The 27,817-nt window shown below is 36.3% G+C and overlaps 1 protein-coding gene, 1 non-coding gene and 1 pseudogene across 4 annotated transcripts in view; 1 reads left to right on the plus strand and 2 right to left on the minus strand.

The window, feature by feature from the left end:
* Ube2e2 (ubiquitin conjugating enzyme E2 E2) overlaps positions 1-27,817 on the minus strand; it is a 285,919-nt gene that overhangs the window by 44,173 nt on the left and 213,929 nt on the right. For all 3 annotated transcript variants that reach the window (XM_074043820.1, XM_074043821.1, XM_074043822.1), the window contains exon 4: positions 18,805-18,937. In XM_074043820.1, coding sequence (XP_073899921.1) covers positions 18,805-18,937 — 133 coding nt within the window. The remainder of the gene's footprint in view (positions 1-18,804; positions 18,938-27,817) is intronic.
* LOC141413194 (small nucleolar RNA SNORA67) lies at positions 4,480-4,612 on the minus strand. Its single transcript, XR_012438003.1, has one exon. It is a non-coding gene; the product is annotated as a small nucleolar RNA SNORA67 (small nucleolar RNA).
* Positions 26,270-26,722, plus strand: LOC109689876 (small ribosomal subunit protein uS15 pseudogene; annotated as a pseudogene).

Genomic DNA, 27,817 nt, shown 5'->3' on the forward strand with positions numbered 1-27,817 from the left:
TCTAATAAAACTTATTTTTTTAATTAGCACTATACCAAGAAGACAATAGATCCCCAGTGAACCTACATCTCTTAGGCAAGATGATTCATTTCTGGTTTTTACTTGCGAAAGTGTCACATACATAACAGCAATTAATAAAGAAGCACAACAGCTGTGATAATGATTCTACGTAAAGTATACAGTAAATGACTGACCATATGACACTTGCTTTTAAAGACAATGGCATAAACATAAACAGAAGGAACATGCCCTCTTTTTATTTGTCTACATTTACATTACATCTCACACTGCCCAAGGTAATTCTATAAGATGTAGCATATTTACAGATAAAAATGGAAGTAATATACAGGATTCTGTCATCTTTCAGGAAAGAAGTAATAAATTTTATGTTTGTAGGCATATGAAATGGCAATTATTTATCTTAAAAGAGATTAGTAGTCCAGTAATATACAACATAATACAAAGTATCTGTCATGACTAGTTAGAAGTGACAATTTGTTTTTCATAAAGCCCACAATAGTACAGATATTTTAGCACAGTCTAAAATAAAACAATGACTAATTCTTTTAATGATAAAATAAACTTAAAGCAATTATACAGTTGGCTGAATACCCATTCTTTTGATAAATACTATGTAACACATAGAAGAGACCTTCTTTGTAAGTCTCATCCTTTGAGAATTCATAAGTATCATTAGAGTTTCAAAACTCTGTATGTACACTAGAGGATAATGATACTACTTCTCTATGTTTATACCAGGGAGTTTAAAATACTATATGTATTATAGAGAGATGTAACCAAAATGATGAAAATAAAAATTATTAACAATTATTCAATGTTAAATGTGTTAGATACTGTTCTAAGTGACTTGCATTTATCAAACAATTTAATCTTAGTCACTCTATGAGGTGGATACTATTATTCTCCCATTTTACAGATAAAATAACAGACAGGCTCAAAGGAACTCAAATGATCATTACTGAGTCAACTCCAAAAGTACGTAAAGAAGTTATAAGGGAAAACATGAAATAAATGGAAACAAGTAAAACTGAAGGAGCAAAAAAAAGGTTTTCCCAAAAAAGAGAAGTCCTAGACTTGACATTCATTGTTGAATGGTACTGGCACAAAAACAAACATGAAGACCAATGGAACAGAATAGAGGACCCAGACATAAATTCACGTAGCTATAGCCACTGGATTTTTGACAAAGGCACCCAAAACATCTGATGGAGAAAAGACAACTTTTCAACAAATATTGCTGGGAAAACTATACATCTATCTGTATGTAGAAAACTGAAACCAGACCCATGTCTTTCACCCTGTACAAGTATCAACTCAAAGTGGTATTCAAGGACCTTAATATAAGATCTGAACTTTGAAACTAGTACAGGAAAGAGTAGGGGATACATAGAACTCATAGGCATAGGCACCAACTTCCTAAATAGAACCCCAGTGGCTCAGCAACAAAGAGAAAGGGTTGACAAATGGGACTACATGAAACTAAAAATCTTCTGCACAGCAAAGCAAATGTCACCAGGCTTAAGAGACAGCCCACAGAATGGGAGAAAACCTTTGCCAACTATACATCTTACAAGGGATTAATAACCAGAATATACAGGAAGCTCGTAAAACTATAAACTCCCAAAGAATCAATGATCCAATGAAGAAATGGGCAAATGAACTGAACAGAAAACTTTCAAAAGAAGTACAAATGGCCAAAAAACCCACAAAAAAACCACACATGAAGAAATGTGTCCCTGGCCATAAAGGAAATGCAAATCAAAACCATGTTAGGATTCCATCTCATTCTTGTTAGAATGGCTATCATCAAGAGGACAAACAACAGGATAAACAACAAGAAATGTTGCTAAGAATGCAGGGGAAAAAGGAACTTTCATACACTGTTGGTAGGAATGTAAATTAGCACAACCACTATGGAAAACAGTATGGAGGCTCCTCAAAAAACTAAAAAACAGAACCAGTGATACCACTTCTAAGCATATACCTAAGGGAATATAAGTCAGGATACAATAAAGACACTTGTACACCAATGTTTATTGCAGCATTATTCACAATGGCCAAGCTAAGGAAACAGTCCATATATCTTATAACTGATGAATGGATTAAGAAAATGTGGTATTCATATACAATGGAATTTTATTTGTCCATAAAAAAGAAAGAAATTTTGCTGTTTGCAGGTAAATGGATGGAACTGGAGAACATCATCTTAAGTGAAGTTAGTCAGGTTCAAAAAGACAAAGATCACATGCTTTCTCTCATATGTGGAATATAGATCCAATACAAATATAAGCATTATTGTGTATTGTATACATGTATTGTATATGTATGTAACTATACTATCTATCTATATATATAGAGAAACATATTTCCAAAAGTGAGACTGTTAGAAGAGACTAAGGGAGGATGAAAAGAAAGTCAAAATAGCAGAAAGTGAATAATAATGAAATACATTATATCTGTGTAGAAACAAGACACAACAAAACACATTGAAAACTGCTGAACACCACAGGATGGAGTAAAAGAGTGAGGAAGAATAGTGGAGGGGTCTAGACTGACTTAAGCACAATATATTTATAGGTAAAATACCAAGGCAAAATTCCCACTGAACAACAGACAGACATCTAAACAATGAAGGACAGGAAGGTAAAACAGGTCATGTTACGGGGAGGGCACTAGTGGGAAGGGGAAGGTAAATGAAAAAAGTAAAGGGAAGACATAAAGAAATGGTGGAGGGCAAAAAAGGTGAAAGTATTTTGTATTGATGTATGAAAATAGAACAACTAAACCTTCTCTAAAGGGGGAGGGATAAAGGAGAAACAAGGAAGAGGTAAATTTAATTAAGATATATTGCAAGCACATATGCAAATGCACAATGTACCTCCTGTACAACTATAGTATGCTAACAATAAAAAAAGTCTGACTGGAAGAATGAGGGGGTGATATGAATGATAATATCTCATATCCTGTAGCTTTTGATTAGGGCAATGCTATGATGAAAGGGTATTTCAGAAATATGTAATAGGATGGTTACACAACGTTCCTTCTTAAACTAGCCTCTTGAAGAACACACCCTTTGAGGTAGATGCCATCAACTTAATTCCACACAATGAATTTTATGTGACTGACACCATAGAAACTTTTATATACTGTCTTAACAGGTAACCAAACCAAGAGAGAAATGAATATAGATGAAAACAAAAGCAAAGGGGGGGTGTGTGTGAGGGGATGGAGAAAAGATAACACAACTCAATCCACAATCTGAAGCAGATATGGAGGAACCGTGCACTGCATGCAAAGAACAACCAGAAATGATTGAAAAACTAATTCTGGTCATGGCCTCATCATTTCCTGAAGCCCACCTGGTGAGAAGATGAAAGAGGGAAAGGAAGACAGCACATGTGTAAGAGAAGACCCAAGATAAGCATTATGACTCCCTAGGTCAAGGTCTTCTTAAAATGATGGATGTTAAGTTTCCCTTTTCACCAAAAAAGATAGAATTTGGTCCTGAATGCATGTGAAGAACTCAAGGACTATTCACCAACATAGCCATTACAGGCAAGTATTTAAGAATTATTTGTTAGTTTTACTGAAGGAAAATTAACAAATTTAGTATGAGGGATACCTTTAATTTTATTTTTGTTTAGTGACAGCTACATGAGTTTGGTTTCTTTCTTACATGTTCATGCCTTAACTTTGATTCGAGCAATCTCTTTTCTCTTTTTCTGTTCCTTTCATATTATTCACTTTTCCACAATCTAATCTCTGCTACCATGGCCATGTCTGAAACTACTTCTCTAGTCTTGTTTTCTCCTTCTAAGTTGTCTTGCTTCATTCACATTCCAGGGGTTCCAAGGCCTGCTCTTTTGGGTTTAGCTTTTCTTTTTTCTCCTCCAGTACTTTCTGTAACACAACTGTCCTAAAAAATAGATTAATTTTCCCATTGAATTCAGGGTAGGGAGAGGTGGGGGAGATGAATAGCAACAATTTAGAACTGCTGGGGTTGGGGGAGATGACTTCCATTTTTTTAAATGTATTATTCCTGCTGCTGGAATCTCCTCTGCCTCAAAGAAATCTGAAGTAGTATCCTAAATACACACTCCAGGCTGCTTTTTTTTTTTTCTTCATTTTTGTATTGCAGAAAATTGGCTGTTGCAATATAACAACAAATATTACCTTTTGAAAGCCAACAATGCACTGCATGTGGCTTTTTTATAAATAGAGTTGACATCATTTTACAAAACTAGTAACTGTGTATATAGCTAAAGATTTTAGATCTGAATTATATTCAGGCTAGCAAAGATGTTAATTTACAAGAACAACAAATTTATATAAGGACTTTATGGACAAAAATACCTCTGATACTGATTTTTATCCCTTCTACAGGAGAACAGAATGTCAACATGTACCTGTTCAATAAACAAATTAACTGGAAAAATACATCGTATTTACATTTTTTTAACATGCAGGCAGCCAAAGGAAATGGGTATCCCCTGTCCCCCGAAAACCTTAGGCATGCCAGATTTTCTTCAAAGTTGCTACTTTCCTGAAGGCATTAGTTGGTCCCTTGGAGAGGGAATCAATCACCTTGGATCAGAATACTTACATTTTAAAGAGGCCATACCCATAATTAAAAGAGACAACTCATTAACAACTTCTGAGGTTCCAATCATTAGGTTAGTGCCTTTTTTGAGGGGCTGGAGTTTGGGGGTGTCAACTGACAGATGTGCCCAATTTCTAAACAGAAATGTGCTTTGCTATTCAAATTTTGATTTAGGGCGATTTTCAAAGTCTTACATTACACCATTAGTGGTAGCACTGGGGTTAAGAATCTTTCATAAATTGAATTAGAAGGCAGAGCTGATAGAAAGTTCTGTAAGTAGGCATTACATTGTGTCTACTTCAAATAAACAGTACAAAGAATTAAAAACTCTGAGATGTCTAGGTAGAAATGACTAACAAACTACACTTCTCTGTCTCCAGAAGATTCATGTACCTTTTCTCTGACAATATTAGCAGAATTCACTTTTCTTCAAGAGGCTGTATGGTGTTTTGGCTCTCTCTCTCCCTCTCTCTTTGGTTAGAACTATATAGTGCTGTATGCATTAAAGGAAAAGAGCAACCTCTTTTTTTTCTTTTTTAAATAAAACTAATAAATCGCCAGGTACCGGTAGCTTACACCTGTAATCCTAGCTACTCAGGAGGCAGAGATCAGGAGGATTGTGGTTTGAAGCCAGCCCGGGCTGTGTACAAGACACTATCAAAAAAACCCAACCCAAAAAAGGGCTGGTGGAGTGGCTCAAGGTAAAGGCCCTGAGTTCAAACCCCAGTACTAAGCAAACAAAAACTAATAAACCATAGTAAGGTGGTGGGGTAAAATTCTCAATTAGTTAATAAATTTTTCATGTATGTACTTAAAACTTCTGTCATTACTTTATAGGCACAAGATGGAATATTTTAGGCCTGGTTAGAAGTAATCATATCCCCCAGTTGCCACAAAACTCAACTCATGAAAGTAGGTAATAATAGAAGACACAAGAATAAGCCTAACACTTTGTCCAAATTTGTTATTATTATTTTAATTATTAAAATTTTTTGGGCAGGGCTTGCGATTAAGCCCAGGGTCTCATGCATGCTAAATAGGTACTCTACTACTGAGCGACATCCCCAGCCCTGTAAGTTTTTGAAGAGTTACATCTTCAGTTTGAGTTGTCTTCCTTTAGTGCAGTAACAGTATTTTCTCAAACACTGTTTACTGCTATAATGCCCTAAGGTCAGAGAAGGAACATGATATTTTTGGCTAGACAACTGCCACTGTAAGTTTTTTTTTTTTGCCATAGAATTATTAAACTTTCCTTTTTCTCTTAATAGTATCTGAGGAAGATAAAAACCTATCTCCCCTCACAAATTTGTCCTGCAGATTTGTTCATGATAATGCCATTTTGCTGAAGTAATTGCAGGAACTCAAGTTTTTATGAATTGCTTTAAGAAAATGCTTTTGAAGCTTCTGCACAAAAGAAATGGTCTCTAAACTGAAAAGACCACCCACAGAGTGGGAGAAAATATTTGCCAGCTATACATCAGACAAGAGACTGATAACCAGAATATACAGGGAACATAAGAAACTAAACTCTCCTAAAATCAATGAATCAATTAAGAAATAGGCAACTGAATTAAACAGAACTTTCTCAAAAGAAGAAATTCAAATGGCCAAAAAACACATGAAAAAACACTCACCATCTCTGGCCATAAAGGAAATGCAAATCTAAACCACACTAAGATTCCACCTTACCCCTGTTAGAATAGCCATCATCAAAAACAACACTAACAACAGGTGTTGGCAAGGATGTGGGGGAAAAGGAACCCTAATCCACTGCTGGTGGGAATGCAAGCTGGTGCAACTACTCTGGAAAAATATTTGGAGACTTCTTAAAAATCTAAACATAGACCTGCCATATGATCCAGCAATCCCACTCCTGGGGATAAACCCAAAGGAATGCAACACAGGTTACTACAGAGGCACCTGCACACCCATGTTTATTGCAGCACTATTTATAATAGCCAAGTCATGGAAACAACCAAGATGCCCCACTACTGATGAATGGATCAAGAAAATGTGGTACTTGTACACAATGGAATTGTACTCAGCCATGAAGAAGAATGAACTCTTATCATTTGCAGGTAAATGGATGGAACTGGAGAACATTATTCTGAGCGAGGTCAGCCAGGCTCAGAATACCAAAAATCGTATGTTCTCCCTCATATGCAGACATTAGATCTAGGGCAAATGCAGTAATGTGGTTGGACTTGGATCACATGACAAGGGGAGAGCACACACGGGAGATATAGAAATAGGCAGAAAACCCAAAACATGAAAGCATTTGATGTCCCCACTCCAGAGGAACTAATACAGAAACCTTAAAACAACAGAGGTTATCATGAGCAGGGGATCAGGAACCAATGTAAACATCATTGAGTTAAGAGTTGAATCAACATGGGTCGTAACACATGGGTACATGAAAGCAGTAGTAGGAATCTCTCTGTATAGCTGTCCTTAACTCAACTAGCAAAAATGCTTTGTCTTTCTTATTATGTTTATGTCATTTCTTCAACAAAATTAATGATAAGGGCAGAACAGGACCTGCCTGGAACGGAGTGGGGAGGGGGAGGCAGGGTGGAGAAATGACCCAAACAATGTATGCATGTGTGAATAAATGGAAAAAAAAGAAAAAAAAAAAAGAAAGAAAGAAAATGCTTTTGAGTATTTTCACAAGCAAACAATACAATTGCCCTGATATACAAGTGTGTGTATGCATATATTTAAATATTTTTGCCTTTATTGGTTACTTCACAGAATCTCTCAAAAAAAAAAAAAAAAGGTGCCTTTAACCCTGGATCTAGAAATATGGTAAGGAAGTCAATGTATTTAGTATTCAAGATACTAAAACTGTCTAAATTTCTACCTGTATTTGAACTCTAGTATCTTTTCTGAAGCAGAATGACTTAAAGGAGCACACTCTTAAGAAATATTAATATGGTTACTTCCTGTTAATTTTTATTCATATATGTATTATAACTTCAGGTGTCTTGTTATTTTAATATATCTACATTAATCTAATTCCTAGGAAGAGAGGGTGTATATTTCTGATAGGGAGAAAAGGCCTACATTTCCCTATTTCAAAATGGTCACTCTGCATCTTGGTAAGCTTTATTCTCTTTTCTCCCTACTGAAAGTTTCTTTTGTCCTGCACCACCTAAACAGTATTTCCTTAAGAGAGCCTTCCCTGCTACTACTGATTTATTCAAACAGTAGTGGAATATTGGGCATATACATTTGAGCATGCTGAAGGAAACTCTTCAGCATGCTCAAATGTAGTTCACTGTGTTTTCTTTTTATTTCTTCAGTTTTTATTAAACTGCTTAACACTTTGCCAAATCTACTCTATCTTATGTGCACAAATACCAATATTTATTTTTTTCCCTGAAATCATTTTGAAGTTGTAAAACTCATGGACTCAGGATTTGCTGCTTATCTTTCCCCTTTCTCCAAAAAAACAAAAACAAAAACAAAAAAAACTGTTCACCAAGATGAAGATGAACAGTTTCATATGTCTACATAAAATTTTGTCCAAGCATGGTGGCTGGTATCTGTAATCCAAGCTACTTGGGAGGCAGAGAGTGGAAGGATCATGCTCAAGGCCAGCCCAGGCAAAAAGCTAGTGAGACCCAATCTCAAGAAACAAGCCAGGCTTGGTGGTGCATACCTGTGCTCCGAGAAACACAGGAAATGTGGCTTATGTGGGATAATGCACAAGTAGAAGGCCCTGGGTCCAAACACCAGTGCCATAAAAAAAAAATGCAGTCATACTGACTGGCACAATGTAACGGTTATGTATAACCAACTTAGATTTTCAGAAAAAACATCGCAGTAATATTAGTACATATGTCAAGAAACACGGTGATTAACATGAAGCGATACCCCATTTCCTTGCTCTCTACTTGTCCATTCTCCTTGCCAATAGTCCAGTTCAGGCATTCATCTGTGCTGGATAGTATTACTGAAGCAGCTTCTGTCATGACACCGTTTTTCTTCGGTCTCTCCTCCCCAACCTCATGCTCCATATTACCTCAAGGGTAATCTTTCCAGCTTGCAAATTTGTCCACGTCTCTACTGATGGTAGGATAAATCTCTAAACTCCTACAGGTAGCATATCTGCCTACCTAGGCAGGGTCCTAGTTCTCCAAGGACAAGATGCCCTGAAAAGATCCCAGACTTGCAGTCCTCTCTCCATGTGTGCTTCCAGCCAGGATTACTTTCCTCTAAGAAGTACTGCTACCATTCTTCAGGTCTTGGCCTTTTTTGATTCAAGGGCTCTCTTCTTGCTTTCTCTTATTTCTACTTTTGAATTGCCTTAAAATCCTGTCATTAAAGTCATTTCATGGGTTTAGACAGATCCAGAAATGAGGATTAGAAGAAAAATGTTAAAGTAAAACATTTTCAAGCAAGAATGGGCAGCCTAAAGAAGAGAATGACTGCTTGCAGTAGATGGTAGTACAAGTTAACAGATGGCAAAGAGAAGACAAGTCAATCAATTGAGTTAACAGTTCAACTCAATTATATTAAGTTCTACGTTATTTTGTTAACAAGGAGAATTATATGATTTTAAACAAAGTTCTAGAAAGGATTACTAAAGCAGGTTACTTGTTAGTAGCTCAAAAACAATATTGTGATAACAGGATTAAGCATGGAAACACCAAATACAGATTATGTCATGCATGACTCCATTTCCTTTTCAATACAGTTTATTAAAATTACAGATTTGGGGAATGAAGCAGCCATGGCACATCTGAACTCCAGCATAGTAAATGATAAGGTCTTTTCAAAGACTTAAGTCACACTGTACACACTGGCACCTGCAGATTCTTCTTGCATATTGGTGCAATGCCACCAGTCACACTGCTGAGGTGATCACACCATTCTTTGTTTACACCCACTAACAGCTTCTTCCTTTACTGATCAGATATACATGCAATCAAAGTCTCAGAAGTCTTTCTTTATTTCTGTCAATGGCACTGGCCTAATGCCAAAACAAATGAACCAGCCTGGCAGTTGTTCAAGTTTTATGGGGAACTATTATTTATGAGCAAATAGATTGTAAACAGTATGGTCCAAAAGAAAACTGGGCTGTTGCAAGCTTCATTCTGAGTACATCCTTAGAGGCACAGAGAATTCCAGGCTGAATGGCATTCCAGTGTGACAGATGCAAAATAGGCTTGACAGCAATTTTAACAGTCTGGCTAAATGATCAAATGTCTTAGTCTGTTTTCTGCTGCTGTGACAAAACATCTGCGATAGGGGAATTTATAAAGAAAAATTTATATTTTCATGGTTTTGGAGACTGGGAGGTTCAGGGGCTTCATCTGGTGAAGGCTCACACCTTCACTCACATTGTCTTTCTTCCTTGTTTTATAAAGCCACACTTCTCACTGGATTAGTTCCCTACCCTTATGGCCTTACTTAATCTTAATTATCTCTCAAAGGTCTCACTTCCAAATACCATACCTGGTTAAGTTTCTACCCTCTTAAATATCTCACAATGGGGATTAAATTTCAGCCTAAATTTTGGTGGGTACATTCAAACCATAGCACCAAATAAATTAAGTTGACACAAAACAGCCCTATAGGGGGATGATTAGTGACTAGCCCTTTTTCAGTATTTTACCAGTGGTTTGAGTAGACATAAAAGAGCTGCTTATCAAAGCTATGGATAACATAAATAGCCGGATAGATAGCTAATCTACTGGTCAAAAGTGAATCAAAAGATCTTATATGCGATAAAAAATAATAGATATTTAACAGGAAAAAAAAAAGACTGACATTTAGGTTAAAAGCAGCAATTTTCATAAGATGGCTATGACCTTGCCTAAATATAATCATACAGAGCTTTTTAAAATGGGGATTACTGAAAAGCTGAAATATATATAAAGGAAAGTGTACAAGTCAGCATATAACTTGATAAATTTTTACAAAATTAATGTACCTAATTACTGCCTACAATAAGACACAGAATATAGCTAGCACCCCAGAATCTCCCTTGTGACTCCTACTTCTACACATTATTATTTTTTTTGGTGTATGTGGGGGGTGTCAAGTTTGAGACAGGGTTTTGTTACACAGTCTGGGCTGGCCTTAAACTCACTCTGTAGCCAAGGCTGGCCTTGAAGACATGATCTTCCTACCTCAGCCTCCTGAGTGCTGAGATTACAGGCCTGTGCCAACATGCCTGGTTTATACATTAGTTTTTCCTGTTTTTTCTTTCTGTTTTTTGAATTTATGTAAATGGAATCATACATCTATATACTTCAGTACTCTTGTGGCTTTTTTCTTTTGATATATTTTTGGTAGTCATATTGCAAATTCTTCTATGTCTATTTCATTGTTACTTATTTCATTATATGAATATGTCATAATTTATTTTTCTATTCTACTACACTTTTTTCAGTAATTTTCTGTTTAAATAAAGCTAAGAAATAACAGTTGTGCAATGTAACTAGATGTCAGCAAAGAAAGTCTGCACATTCTTAAGTCTGGCTTTACAAATAAGCACACGCATTTTAGCTTCTATGATATGACTTTAAAGTTTGAAGTTTATAAAAATGACACAGAAAGGGAGCATGTTCATATTAAAAGGAAATATCAATAGGAGAAGATATTTAATTCTTAGATTATATAGTTATCTTTGCAAAATTTGGCCTATGTACTGAGTATTATTTGAACTTGTATTTAAGATGCCAATTATTTGCTTATTCTGTGTGCAGATTGTTAAATCTTCTCTTTCTATGATGAAAATAAAATAGAAAATACAAAAGAATTTGATGTCATCTAAATTGCAAGTTTGGAGAGTATGAAGAGGTCCTGGAGCACAGGTTTCTTTTCAGTAAGAAAAATTACAATTACATGTTGTTTCCCTGCCATTGGGCTGCTAGAGATAACAGATCTGAGGCAACACAGGGCTCGTAGGGATGCAGGGAAAAGGCCAGTCAATGAAGTTGGGAGTATAGCATAGCTATATGCCCATGATAGGGAAATTGTCTCATATTTCTAGTAGCTCACAACATTCACCTAACCCCAGACCTGTAAAGCTGCCAGCTGAAACATTTCTGAACATTTCCCACCTAGATGTCCTGTAAGTCCCTCACAGGCAACACACTCTCACCTCATTATTCAGATCAGAAACCAGAGTCCTCATAAATGCCTCTAATTAGTTGCTAGTAGATATGGACACTGCTGCTAAGATAGAGTGCTCAACCAGGTATGACCTCCCTCTTCCTCTTTCAGAGGATGTCTGGCAGCATTTGGAGACATTTTTGTTTATCACAAGGGAAAGGACACCCGACACAAAACATAATTATCTCAATCAAAATGCCAATTCTGCCAAAACCCTGTTCTATCTTTTTTTTTTTTTTTTTTTGCGGTACTGGGGCCCTCACCCTTGCTAGGACTGCTGTCCTACTGCTTCAGCCACTCCATCAGCTCCCGTTTTATCATATCTTGATATTCAAGAGGCATTCTCTTACTCACCTCTTTATGTTTGGTACCTAAACTGCTGCATGGTATATATGCACTGAATAAAGAAATGAAAAAAGAATTCATGTATTACTGCTTTTGTTTTTACTCTCACGGCTTAGCCTTAATTCTTTCCTGGCCTGGACTACATTGCATTAACTCTTAATTATTCTCCCTGTATCCATATTCGTAAGGTTTATCTTACTTAGGACACATCTGCTTTTAAATTAGCCTTAAAACAGAGATTTCAAAATGCAGTCACCTTATAAGAAAATGTGGTAGGTCTCTGCTAGCCTAATTGCTTCACATATTAATACTATAACAAAAATGTACCTGATAGCTTAGAACAGCATATCCATATGAGTCCTAGATCAATTTTATTTACCACCTTTACTTTTGACTTTGTTTCTCTTTATTTTATACAAGGTGTAATACCTACAAAAGGCTGGTTGGTCATATCTTTTCTCTAACTCAGTGACAAATGATAATTATATACTGACACTGATCTTGGCTAGCTGGGAGCTGAGAACATTCCCTTCTCCCTGCCTCATTTTCCATGGACTTGTTTGAGCAAGTATCTAAAAAGACTGCTGCCTTATCAAGAGATACAGCTCAAACTCTAAGGTAGAGGATGGGGGAGGGAGATAAAGGCAACTTGATCACTTGCCATAAAGGGACTGATATTTAGTGAGCAGTCTTAAAAATGAACTCAGACCTGACTACTCCATCTAGGTTTGAACAAAATGACTAGCATTACACACATCTATCCAAGCAGGTATACATTTAAATGGAGAATATTATAATTATGTTATTATATGTGGAATATTATTTCCTCTCCCATTTCTCAAGTGGACAATAAAATATGATTTATTTTAAAATTTATAGACAACCAACATTGGGTATCTGTTCCATATCTTGATCTGGTTCCATGAAGGGCCTTTCTATAAGGTTAAAAAAATGCCAAATCTGAAGCTTCTTTGACTTAGTTTTAAAGAAGATTTTCCTCTTTACATGACTTTCCTTCCAATTCCTTGGGAAAAGGAACGGGACCAGGAGGAGTAGGAGGGAAGTGAGTATGATCTAAGTACATTAGATACATTTACAAAAATGTCATATTAAACCCATTATTTGTACAATTAATAAACACTAATAAAAATAAATTTTAAAAAGACTACTCATTTGTGTGACTCATGGTCTTTCTACCCAGAGTTTCCAGTGTTCATTGTTTTCTGGGACTAATGAGTAGGTCACTTACCTTTCATATCTGGGATACCAAAGACTTCGAGTTGAAGAGATAACCTATTCCTCCTTTCTTCAGAAAACCCCTATATGCAGATGGTGTCACCAGTGTAAATCTGAGAATTTTTTCTTGGAAAAGTCACCTCTGAGTTGTCATCTTTTCTGGGTCCCAATTTCAAACAAGTTCCTCACTTCCCAAACCTCTGAATGTCTTAACCTAGTCTCTTGTTCACATAACTTCTCTGTAGAAGAACATCCTTTGCAAAGGTCCGGTCTAAGTGGGCTGAAGGTATGTAATCATGTTTTAGACTTGTTAAATTTAAGATAAGTATTAGACATTCAACTGGAGATGTCAAATAAGCAATTAAACACATATAAAAGGACTTTATCCATGACCAAATTTTAAATGAATGTATGAACTCCAGTTAAAACAAGTTAATTCATGTTATTCCATGATAACTGTGTGTTCTCTATTCAGAGCTGGAGTAAATGAGTGGGTAGGTGAGTATACACATGTAAATCACTGCTTTTTTTGAAAACTTTGAGAGACACACTCAGCTTTTTTCTCTGAGCAGCAGCAGGGCAACAATAAAAATGAGCGCCTAACAATTACCTAGTTTAGGATGAAGCTGCAGGACACACTGCTGACTCTCATAAAATGTGAGATATTCTCTGGATTATTCTTTAAAGATTTATTTTAAGACCTACTTGATAAAATCGTAATGAAACTATATTAAAGCTGTATGGTATTATTCTTAACTTCTTTTACACAGATACTTATGTGTATGTGTAATTTTTTTACTTTCTTGGTGTTTTCTAGTAATAGATATGAACACTGACACAACATGCCTGATTTGTGCACAGGTTGCTTGAGATACTAAAAATAAATTTAAAAAACTAAAACTAAATGACAAACATGCTTAACTCTCCTATTAACATCATCTTAAATTGGTCTAGAATGCTCAATTATTTTGTATACAAGGTCCAGATCCACAAGAAAGCAAAAATAGCCAAATTAAAGACCGCTTTGCATTTCTACTGTAAGAACAAATATCTGACCTGTTACCTAACTAACATGACTCCTTAGTTAGGAAGTATGTCATGAGAATTTCTGGAACACAAAACATTAGAGGCAGGGTATCACAATTATCTTCACACTGTTTTTGCTAATATACACACACAAGTATAGCATACCTCATTATTACATTTCTGAATTATTCAAGTATACACGTTAATTTTATTTGGTGTGGGACTTTCAGGAAAAAATAGTTTCACAAGGAAAAATAACCGGACAACAGTATACATGAAAATGAAAGTTATTCACATGCATCTCACTGGTGGTTGAATTAATGTAAATTAAAACGATCATGAGGTATTACTTTTCATACATTAGACTGGTAGAGATAAAAAAGACTCAGAAGGCTGGGGGCGGTGGCTCAAGTGGTGGAGCACCTGCCTCACAAGCATGAGGTTGAGTTAAAAAAACTTCAGTACTGTGGTTGGAGGTGGGAAGGCTCCAGAATCCTCTAATCTGAGGATAGTGTAGGGAAGTTCTATCGCAACATATGTTGATGGTTATGATGTGAACTGATACTATGTTTCTGGAGGGTAATTTGCCAACCTTTATCAAAAACTCTACAGATATGTGCAAACTCTTTTACACACAAATATCATGACAACAAATAATCATACAAGTATATAAAATATGTAACTATAAGGATGTCCATCACATCACTGATGATAACAAGTATTGATAAAACCTAAATCTTCAGCCACAGGAAACTGATCAAATTTTAGTGTATTTATACAATGGAAGATTATATAGCCTCTATAATTATAATACAATTCTATATTTACTGGAATAATATGTACTGTTGGGGGAAAATACAATGTTAGGTAAAAGAGTAATTATGAAGTCATGGAGAGTAGGAGCCCAATTCTGGGAAAAGGAATGTGTGTGTATGCATACTTGTATGTGTATAATATATATACAGATAACAAAAATCTCAAAAGAGATACACCAAAATGGCATGAATAGTTAGTTTGGGGGGATTAAATCTTAAGTAATATTTTCCCCTTCTCATTCCCTGCAATTGGTTTTTATTCTGTAACAAACATGTAGACTGGAAGATTAAAATACATTAAACTTTTAAAATAAGAAATGTAGATTTTGAACATAGAAGTATTCATAATATGAGTAAGAAAATGCAATCCCCAGGAATACAAAGCAATCGTGTTTTATGAATAGATATCTGATCATAATATTAAACATATATTTACAATATATACAGTGGTTAAGCACTCTGATTTTGGAGTATGTGGTATTCAAATTGATGAAGCCCTCATCCCAAAAAGTTCCTATAGTAAGAAAAGGAATTTCAATCACTCCACTGACCTATAGGCTGTATTTCTGCTCCACAGTGCATACTGTTTAAAAGTGGTGGTTAAGAGTTCCAACTATGAGAATTTGAAGAAATCATGAATCCAGTCATGCTATGGGCTAATTTTATGCTATGAATATTTACACAGATAATCAGTCAGACTTACCAGATAAGTCTGATTGGTTATCTGTGAGCCTTTACTCTCATCAGTAATTTTCTCTGACATCTATGGCTTCCCTGGTTTATTGTTCAGTGCACCGGGGAATGTTTCATAAATCAAAATGCATGGCTGATTTGCAAAAAAGGAGAAGGTGACGGCAGCAGAGAAAATAACTAGACAACTCCGAATGTGGACTATGTGTGGTAGCAGACTAGAAAGGCATGGATATGGTATTTCAAAACTATTAATGATAAAAAAAAGTCTTGTTTTGGTTAGCAGCTTTCTCTCTAGAGTAAGGTTATCTGCTTACCAAATCCAGTTCTAAAACTGATTAATTAGGGATGATAATTCACTGAAAAACAGGTTTCTATTAAGGGTACCTTTAAATTGTGATTCCAGTTCCCAGACTTTGATTTTTCTTTTTCCTTAGAGGTTGTCTAATGAGGATTCACACTCAGTGAGGATTATTAAGTTTATTTGTTTTTTTTCTGGTAATATTCCCAATAATAATTCAGCTTTTCCTTGAATACTATAAATAAAGGGAAGAAGTCCCAGAAATAGAATTATTCTAAAGTGGGTTGTTCAAGGGTAGGTCAGATTTTCCTCATAAAGAATAGAAATCTACTTCCCTGTGACACTCCTCCCACCCCTTTACCATTTTTGTCCCATCTAGCCATTCAAAATAAAGTCTAACCCTAATCTACACCACAGTCTCTGGCACTCCCGAGGACAGATACCACATTCCTTTCTTTCATGCCTATTTTTACTAGTAAGTCTCTCCAGGATGACTGTGTATAATTAGGTGGAAAGTACATGGTCAGTCACTCAGTAGATTCCTGGTGGTATTTTCTTTTAAAACTTTCTAAGCCTCATCTGAGTTTCCCATCTGTGAAAGGGGAACACCATAGTAAAGCTGTGATGTTCCTTTTATTAGAGAAGAAATGAGTTAGCATAGTTGATGCCCAGTACAGGGCATTCCTTTTTGTTCTTCCCAAAGTGAAGAGTCCAGAAGTGAATAAGGCATTTCAGACACAACATGATTAGCTCAGAGTTATAGGTACTGCTCTTCTAAATATGTCTCCTTATGGGTACAAGAACCTCAAGTTCCCAGTTTTTGGTAAGTCAAGAGCCCTAAAATTCTCTTTACATGAAAACAGAGGAGGCATACCTTTCCTATCTTGCATTGTGATTTTTTTTCTGATTCCCAGTGAAATACTGCATATTTATTTAGCCATATAGATTCTATCCTGTTAGTTTTGGCTCACCCATCCATTCCATCAGAGCTTCCATTCCAACTAACTTCTTTATCCAACTTATTAGCTCTCTATTTTAGCCTTGTTTAATCTATAAAATTGTCATGCACAATGTGAATAAGTTCACACATTTTCTAAAATGTCCACTTCACTGAACAGGCCATACCAATTTTATAAGCAGCACAACTACCTGATCTGTTTTCCCTCCACTTACTCTTCACATCCTTCACTGCAGAGGCTGTCAAGAGAAAGGTCTCCACATTACTAGGACAGCAGCAGATATTCCAGATGACTTAAGGGCTGGTCAAAAGTAGAACAAAAGATAAAAAGGTTCTCACCCAGCAAAAGAGAAAATACGTATTAGGTTTACTATGGTGCTATCATGGAAAACTTACTAAATGTAAGTTCTAGGTGGTAACCAGTACCACCACCTCTGTCAGTTTGGATAAAAATATTGTATAATTCAGTAAGGAGCAAGAATTTGGGGATCTGACTTTCTAGGTTCAACTCCTGATGCCACAGTAGGTTGTTGCATAATTCTGGGGAAGTTACTTATTTTATCTGAGCTGATTTCCTCATCAGTCAATAAGGGTAACTGTAGTTACTGCTGTTTGGTTTGGTGTCCACTATCCAAATATCAATGGAACTGAAGGAAGAAAGGAAGGCAGAGGGGGAAAAAAGGTGGAAGGAATTCTAGAAAGTCATGTTGAAGGTCAGGTCTCGATCTTGCTTTTTAAAATTGTTTACTCCAACCTACAACTCAATGAAGTTTTATGTTCGCATTGAGAAGTTAAGTATGAGACAGATTAGAACTCCTTTCTGGTGACTAACATATACAGCCAGCATCCTCAGGGTCTTTTCCTCTGCCAGAGGAACAAATGCTAGTGGAGATGATAGTTTTAAAACAGTCAAATGACTGACTTATAGGCAATAGACAGGAATGTGAAGCTTCTCAAAGCATATAATCTCATCTTAAATAACTGAAAGTTCTTCTGTTCTGCTTTCACTGCACTCTTGTTCTTCCTTTAAACATGGATGTAAAAAAGTCAATGACTTTTCATTAATTAACCAGCTTTATTAATGGGTTATTATAAAACTTTTTTTTGAGTGCTAGGGATTGAACCCAGAGCCATGTGCATACTAAGCTTGTACTATGGGGCTATACCTTCAGCCCCATAAATATTTCTTGGTATGATTTCTAAGTCTCTATTGGTCATATTTTCTGTTCTAGTGCATATGTGCTTCACGTGGGGAGCTGAATGGTGGAGGCAATCAAAAGTCACAGCTTCATAGCTGATACTATAAACCTGCCTTGTGAGGTTTATTCTGTCCTTAAGTCTAGCTCTTGAACTTGGCTCTGGCTCTTTGGGCTGGTCCTGGTCCAATCTCAATACCCCATTTCTACCCATAAAATATGTTTTCTGTTACATTGCAACATACACCACAGAAAGGAGACAATGAGAAAGGATGAGAAAAAGTAATGAAATGTAAGTAAAAAGCTTGGGCAAGGGATCAATCTATAACTTTTCATGCTCTGTTTCCTCTTATACATTAGCAGCCTTGGTGAGTTGACTATGCTAACACAACAGACAGATACATATTCTTAGATATGTATATGTAAAAAAATATATATATGCACATGTAATAATACATATTGCTAAAAATGGGTGAATACTTCATACTGACCTTAGGGGGTTTAAACGGATAGTCTGGTGAAAAGGTAATGTCAAGAAAGAACACCCCTCCTTCATAGACAGATCCTGGGGGTCCCAATATAGTTGACCTCCATTCATAAATGTTGTCTCCTTTGGGTCCAGCACTGAAATAAGACATACAAATGAAATGTGCTTAGAAGTTACATAAAGTTTGGAATTTAAAAAATCTATTTATGGTAGCAAAAAACTGAGCAATTCTGTAAAAACATAACCAGGTTAATTCTATTTATGATTCACACATCATTATCACCTTATTCCTTACGTGACTTACGCTGGTATTGCTTAATTAAACAGCAACAAGAAGATTCTGTTATGCCCCTCATGACTCTAAGCCTATAGAACAAAAGATTCCAAGAACCACAGGCAGATGCAGGAGCACCGATTGATTAAATATGAAATTATTTGTGGAGTCTTGAAAAGGGTGATATGGACCTAGGGTCAAAAAGATAAAATTTCAAAGCTAGAAAGGGCACTGGGGAACAACTAGTCTAGACACTTTGCTAACAACTGAAAACACAGATAAGGTTTGGGATGCTCAATCGATGACCATCATTCAGAAGACTCAGCTTAACTACCATATCCAATCAGAATTCTCTTCCTTTTTTTCACTCACTCTAAAGATTCCCTTGTGCCCCAATGCAACCCTATAGCATAACCACCAGGGTCTGTAGATAAGCTATATCCTTTTGTATTTAAAAACGAATCATCAATTCTTCTGTCTCTCTCTAAAATAGAAATTCCTTAAGTAACTTCTTGTGCATTGTCCTAAGTGCCTAGTAAATACATAATGTAGGTTAATAGCAAAGCAACTGAAGTCACATGGCTATAAGTAGCCAACATATGACTCTGAATCTCAGAGAAATTTACTGAGGAAAATAAAAAGTCAATGAATGAGTCAAGAAATGAGTCAAGTGAATTGTATTAGTTCTCTCAGGTGAACAGCAGGGCAAAGGAGACAAGAAGTTAGCTTTCCAGAGACTGGAGGTTTAGGTCAGTAGTAAAGCACTTGCCTAGCATGTGCAAGGTCCTGGGTTTGAAAGGTTTCCAGTGGTGTTTCTGCTTCATTAAGCTATTACCTACATCTAATAGCTAGAAACCCTCATACCCTGTAGCAATATGGGCAATTTTATTAAAGTGCTTGGCAAAGATTTTATTGTCATGAAAATTTAGCTTTTTTCTTATTTTGAAATTAGCTTTTATCTACAACATTTCATTACTGAGTAACATATTACAAGAAAATTTATCATAACCAAGTTGAGATTATTCCAAGAATACAAGGATGGTCGAACAGGAAAATTTTACCTTATAATATTTTAAAGTAGAAAATAAAATGATAACCTCAATGGCTGCAGAGAAAAGACTTAGTAATAGGCTTCCCTCCCCCCAAAATGGGTCCTGCTATGTGGCCCAGGCAGGCCTCAAAGTGGCAATTCTCCCATCTGAACCTCCAGAGTGCTAGAATTATAGGCATGGGTCACCATACTAAGCCTTTAATAAGCTGTAATAGCCATTCATAATTTAAAAATCAAACAAAAAGTTCTCTTAGCAAAATACAAATAGAAGTAAACTTCTTTAACCTGATAAAGGACATCTGCTCCAAGACATCACAGCAACTATTATATTCAGTAGTAAAATATTAGGAGCACTTCCTTTACACTGAGGAACAGCAAAGATGCTTGCTTTTTTCACTTTAATGACTACTGTATTAGAGATCACATTCACTAAAGTATGAAAAATACAAGGCAAAAAAGGTACAAGGTTTGAGATGGAAATAATAAAACTGTTAGTATTTACAGTATTTATGTTTACAGGAAACCCTCCCCCCCAAATTTATATACAACTTATTAAACTTCGTAAAAGAGTTCAACAAAGTAGCTGGATATTAGATCACTTCAGTATGCCAACAGTATTGGAAAATGTATTCATATGCATGTATGAAAATAAACTGAAACCCATTAAATTATTTTAAAAGGGAGGGAAGGGAATAGAAAGAGTAAAGAGGTGATGAATTTGATCAAAGTACATTACATACACCCTTGGAAATAATCACAACAAAACCTCTTATTACAATTAATATGCATTAATAAAAAAGAAAAAAATAACACTACAGGAAGGTTATAAAGAAGGAAATTCTGTCATTTCAGTTTCATGGATGGAACGGAAGGACATTATGCTAAATGAAATAAATCAGGCATGTTCTCACTCATATGTGGAAGCTAAAAAAGTTGATCTCACAGAAGTAGAGAGTAGAATAGTTACTGGAGCCTGGGAACGGTGTGGTAAAGAGTGGAGAGAAGATGGTTAGTGCATACAGGGGTGCAGATAGATAAATGGAACAACTTCTCCTATACTACATATAGCACAGTAGGATAACTATAGTTGAAAATAACTGAGTATTTCAATAGAGCTAGCAGAGTGGATTTTTGAATGCTCCCAACAAAAAGAAATGACAAATATCTCAGTTAATAGATATGTCTATTACTGTGATCTTAGTACTATACATAGTACACAAGTACCAAAATGTCACAATGTTCCCCATAAATATGTATATTACTGTATCAATTAAAAGTAAAACATGTATTAAAAAAGAAGGTGCACTTATTTAAGTTGAAGATACTATTTTACAACACAGGAAGTACACACCTAGTATTTACCCCACAGAAACTTTCATCTGTGTGTATCAGAAGACATGTATGAGAGTGCTGGTGGAAGAACTATTTGTGATAGCAAAATTGAAAGCAACACAATGTTTGCTGACAGAAAATGGATAAATTTACTCAATTTCACTACACGGCAGTAAAAAACATAGAATGTAATTACTAAATCCTAAGAATACATGGAATAACAAAGCAAATCTAAAAAGAATGTATTCAATATGGTACTGTCTACAAAGCTTAAAAACAAGCAAATAAGAGAGTATATGGTTGAGGGACACATAAATATGGGGTAAGGCAAGAAGTTATGTAAGAAAAAAGTTTGGAAGAGTGGCTTGCTGGGTGGGTACAGAAGTTGGAGGGGCAGCACACAAATCAGTGGTTCTAGTTATGGAATGACCTGTTTCTAACCTATTTACATGGCATTAGATATGTTCTTAATGGTCTTCTGTATATATTAAATTTTTACATAAAGAAAAATTATGTTAAAAAAGTCTATGAAAATGCTATGTGAGAAAAGCATGTTGTAGCGTACAGTGTGAACTTACTGTATAAATTAAAAACTGAGCCAGGGCTGAAGGTTTAGCTCAGTGGTAGAGCACTTGCGTAACATGCAAGGGTCTGATTTGAACCCTAGCACCACATGCCAAAATAAAAAAACTAACCAAACAAAACCCAGGTCATCCTACTACGCAAATGCAATGTTTATAGGTAAACATCTATGTCAAAGTCTTTTAAGAAACGGACTGTAGGGCTAGGGATGTAGTTCAATGGTAGAGTGCTTGCTTACATGTACAATACGCTGAGTTCCATTCCCAGCAATGCAAAGGAATGCACTGGAAAGATATACTTAAATTTATGATAGTGAATGTGCATGGAACACGAGGTAAGTGGAGTGTGGAGATGGAGGGAAATAGATGTAGAGATAAAAGTGAGCTCTGCTTTGTTTTTCATTTCAAGTGTTTGATTTCTCTGAAAGTCATTCCACCGTATCTGCAGATTAATTACACATGATTTTGGCCATCTGCCACCAAAAAATACATAAAAAAATGAAAAGAAATTCAAAACCAAACATTTTAAATTCCTGAATGTGCTTTTCACAGCTCACTTGATGAGAAGTTCTCAGTCAGCCCAGCATTACTATCAGTTGCGTTTAAATCATTATGTAATCTGCTGAGTGATTCCCTGCCCTTAATTTTAGGAATACATGCCTCCCCAAAAGCAAATAGTGCCCCCAAAGCAAACTAACAGGGAATATACTAAGTTTAACTGATAAAGTGAAAATGTGAGATGTGTTTAGCAGAAGTTGGTGGTGTTATGGAAAGATGAATCCAGCATCTTTTGCACACAGTACTGAACTCTATGCATACTGAGCATCATGGTTTTTCCTCAACAGCAGTCTCCTTGGAACCATATACCCATGGATACCAAGGGTCTGCTGTATTAAAAAAAAAAAAAGATGAATCAAATCATCCTGAATGTGGCTATGAGGCACAGACAGGATAGAGTCTGCCCTGATGACAAGAAAGCTTTGGTAACAACAGCCTTTTGCTGCCAGACAAGCTCACTTATTCAGATGAATAATACACATGCTTACATCCTGAGCTATAATTAGACCCAATATGAATAGATAAGTTTATCAGAAGAAAGAGCTTAAAAGTAAATTATAGGTTTAGTTACAACATTATTTCAAGGTAGATGAAGAAACTCAAGTTAAAAAATTCAAGAGAGTATGTGGCTATGAATAAAACAATGTATACAAACATATCCCAAATAAGGAAGATATAATTTCCCTGAGTCACTTTGAGAAACTGTTAAGATAATCTACTGAGAATGGTAACCACAGTTTATAATGTAGGCTAAATAAGTAGTCCCCAAATAGTTCTGTCAAGGAAGGGACTCAGAAGTAGAAGACAAAAGATACCTCAGCAAGGAGGACAGTGTCCGCAGACTTTTATTTTTGGTGGTACTAGGTTGAACTCAGGGCCTTGTGCATGTTGGGCAAGTGCTCTAGCATTTGAGCTATGCTCCAAGCACTGAAGGCTGGTAATTTAAAACTTAATTTGCGCTCATTTCAAGTTTTATCTGTCTCTAAATCAGAACTCCAAATTTTATTGTTCAATGAATTCAGTCAGCTGTCTATGCAGTTATTAACAGTGGACTAAAGCAACACAGCTAATATTACCCTCTGTGTTGGTTTATGCTGCGAAGGTGTGTCTTTTTTAGAAATATTTAGCTAGTAGCAACACACCATCTTAAAAACAGATTGATGTTTTAAAATGTATGTGAATCTAGTATCATCTCCATTCTATACAGACTGAATTTTAGCAATCTGTCTTCCTCTATCATCTTAGAAATGGTAGGGCTTGGGGCTGGAGACATGGCTCAAGTGGTAGAGTGCCTGCCTAGCAAGTGTGAAACCCTGAGTTCAAACCTGAGTATAGTCAAAAAAAAAAAAAGGGTATATATCTGCACTGTAAAGTTTATAGCAGTGGTTCTTGAACTATATAGCCCTCTGCCTAACTCCTATTTGTCATGTTCCAGATGAACCCTTAGTGTGAAAGTTTAGAACTGTGTCGTATCATGTGGTTCCAGATGAACCCTTAGTGTGAAAGTTTAGAACTGTGTCGTATCATGTGGTGCCTATGTGGCTATTGAGCATTTATAATGTGACTCTAGTCAACAGTGATGTGCTGTTAATGTAAAATATACACTGAATTCTGAAGACTTAATACGAAGAAAAGTGAAGTATTTCATTAATAATTACATGTTCAGATGGTAATATCTGGGATACACTGGGCTAAAATATAGTGAAATTTACCTACTTCTTTTTACCATATTATCCATATGGCTTATATTACATTTCTATTCCATAATACTGTGCTGGAGAAGTGCTGTCCAATAAAAGTCATGTGATAATGGTAATTTTCTAGTTCAGTTTATCCTTATTTAACACAGCAGTCACTAGCCACATGGCCTTTAAGGATCTGAAATGAAGCTGGTGAGAGCAAAGCTGAAATTACAATTTCATTCGATTTTAAAGAATTTAAATCTAAATAGCTCCGACTGGCCAGTAGCTACTGCATTGGACAGCACAGGTCCCGAGTCTCTAGTAGCGCAGACTGACCAAACTGTTTCTTAATATAGCAAAAATTATTTGGATCTACACAAACCAGAAGAATGGACTTGTATATACTATACTTGGATCAAAGAAGTGAAGATTAAATTATTTATATATATATATTTTTAATTTTTAAAAAATTTTTAATTTTTTTCCTGCCAGGGTATCTTGGGGATTTAATCCAAGGAAGGCCTCATGCATGCTAGGCATGTATGTACTCTACCACTGAGCTATATCCCAACCTCTTTCTTTTTTTTAAGGATAATATTGGAGCTTGAACCAAGGCCTTGCACTTGCTAGGCAGGCACTCTACCACTTAAGCCATGCTCTCTAGCCCTTGTTGTATATTTTTATCACTTTTCCCTTAAGAAGAGCAAATAAAGCTTGGTGGCAGAGGACACTTGCAGTATAGAACAATGGGAAAGAACATGAACAGGCTCTGGTCTTAGACTTGCTCATCTGAATCTGAGCCTTACCATTTAAAATCTATTATGGCCCTGAGCAAATGTGCCATCCCTCAATCTGCAAAATGGAGTAATTAGAACACAACCTCAATAGTGAATTTTTTAGTAGAACTGTACTAATAAAGCCTGGAAAATGGAGCCTGTAAGAGCCCAAATAGGAAATCTACAAATGTTTCTGTTTTAGTGGTTGTTGTTGTGCACTGTCAATAAAATGGAAGCTCACAAACACACTCAAAAGGTTAATTAACAAGTGATCTTACAAGAAGGATTTCAGGATCCTAGGATTAGAAGACAGGCTAGCAAGACCTGTGCATTAAAAAAGTAATAATGATGTATATTTAGGTAGGGCAGAACTTGAGAAATCATCAGAATCCATAGCTGCTATACTTAGGAGATCTAATTTGACAGTAAACAGAGTGTTTAACATCAAGACTGCAGGCACTGGGTTATTTTAGTAATGTTTAGAAATTCAAGCATACTTGTACAGCTGCTGTGTGTGTGTGTGTGTGTGTGTGTGTGTGTGTGTGTGAGTGAGACTGATCAGGTAGGCAGTATAATCATTTGTTACACACAAAGGGATTGGTGCCAGAACCTCTTGGATACCAAAATCTGTGGATTCTCAAGTCTTTTATATAAAATGGTTCAGTATAACAACAAACCTACACATATTTTCCTAGATACTTTAAATAATCTCTGGATTATTTACTATGCCTAACTGTAAATTCTACAACTGTATTACTTAGGGAATAACAACAGGGAAAAATGTCTTTCCATGTTTAGAGCAACATAATTTTTCCCCTGAATAGTTCTGATCTGCTGTTGGTTGAGTGTGGATAGGTATTTTGTCTGAAGAGTAAGTGCATTCAGTTCCTGCAGGTCCAACTTAATAGAGATGTTCCTCAAGGCAAGGGGCTGATATGGACTTGACAGAGATAGGACAGTGAGAAGACAGTGTGAGGAGTTTTTCAGAAGCACTAGTAATTCCTGCTTATATATCAGATTCTAACTGAAGTAACCTTCTAGCAGAAAGGCACACTATTCCCACTCAAATGATGCGATCCACTTAGGTTCAAAAGGTGCTTTGGAAGTTAGGTGCAGGAACACCGAGCTTTGGAAGGAAAGGGTAGTCTCTTCTTATTAAAAGAAAATATGAGGGATCCAACCTTGCTCTCTTTTTGCTGCCAGACCACTGCCATCATGGGTTGCATGCACGCTCCCGGGAAGGGCCGGTTCAAGTCCTGCCCTATTGCCGGAGCGTCCCCACCTGGCTGAAGCTGATGTCTGATGACATGAAGGAGCAGATTTACAAACTGGCCAAGCAGGGCCTGACTCCCTCCCAAATCGGTGTCATCCTCAGGGACTCACATGGAGTTGCACAAGTACGTTTTGTGACAGGCAATAAAATCTTAAGAATCCTTAAGTCCAAAGGACTGGCTCCTGATCTTCCCAAGGATCTCTATCATTTAATTAAGAAAGCAGTTGCTGTCTGAAAGCATCCTGAGAGGAACAGAAAGGATAGAGATGCTAAGTTCCGTCTGATTCTGATAGAGAGCCTAGTTCACCGGTGGGCTTGATGTTATAAAGACCAAGTGGGCACTTCACCGCAATTGGAAATATGAATCATCCACAGCCTCTCCCCTAGTGGCATAAATTTGTCTTGTGTATCCAAGCAACAAAATAATTGTTTCAATAAAAAAAGAAAATATGAAGGCATGGTTCAGATCAGTTGCAACAGATAAGGACAGTAAAAAAGTTTAAAAAGGAAAACACTATAAAACTATACAATTAAAATGAGAAAAAATATATAGGAGTGGGGAATTCAAGGGAGAAAATGTTTTTAGTGTTCTCAAAGCTGTGGACTGACTTGCTGTGAATCCAACAGTGCTTTTTATTTTCATTGCAGTAGAATTATTACTAGCTGCCACACACTGATTCTTGAAAAACTCAGTTCCCTCGGTATCTCTCCAAGAGTCTCCCTCTAATTAGGGCATACTCTATAATTTATCTGTTCTTTTCAATTATACCTTTTCCATGTCTGCCTTTTTTCTTTTTCTTCATTCTGAGTATCTCATTATCCACCTTTGACAATTTCCTACACCAAACATTGATGGCATTTCTAGTCTGGTCAGAAACCTGAGAGGCATCCTTGACTTTGCCTCCTCCTCTCCTCTAAGTTACCCAAATCCTCATAGTATCTCTGTAATCTGTCTACAGATCTGTCTATCAGCTCTCTGTCAGATTATGGAACTAATATCCTTTGTGGTTTCTCTGCTTCTAATCCATCTTCTAAGATGCAGATAGGGCAATTTCAAGAAACTCTGAAGTGGGATGTTTTACTTGCCTGCTTTCCCTAGCTTCTTAGTATCTTAAATATCAAGCTCAAATTCCTTTGTAGCACACAGTCTTCTATAAAGATTTGGTTCCAGCTCATATCTCCGTCTCATGCTTTGCCACTCCCCTCTTCTCTAACTGTATTTCCCAACCATACTGGAATTACTAGAAATACCAAGGGAGCTGGGCTCTTTCTTGCTTTCTCCTGACTTATGGATAAGATGCTCTGTAACTGACAATTCTATTTGACCTTTAGGTCTGAACATGAATGCATCCTCCTCCAGACCATATTCTCTACCCCTAAATTCTCCTTTTGATGAGGTTAACACTCTGTGCAAATATAAGCATTAGAAAACCAGATATGCATGAAACCACTGATAGTGGGGAAAGCGCAAAAGAAGAAACATGTGGATC

Source organism: Castor canadensis, chromosome 10 (assembly GCF_047511655.1).
Source record: "Castor canadensis chromosome 10, mCasCan1.hap1v2, whole genome shotgun sequence".
Lineage (NCBI taxonomy): Eukaryota > Metazoa > Chordata > Mammalia > Rodentia > Castoridae > Castor > Castor canadensis.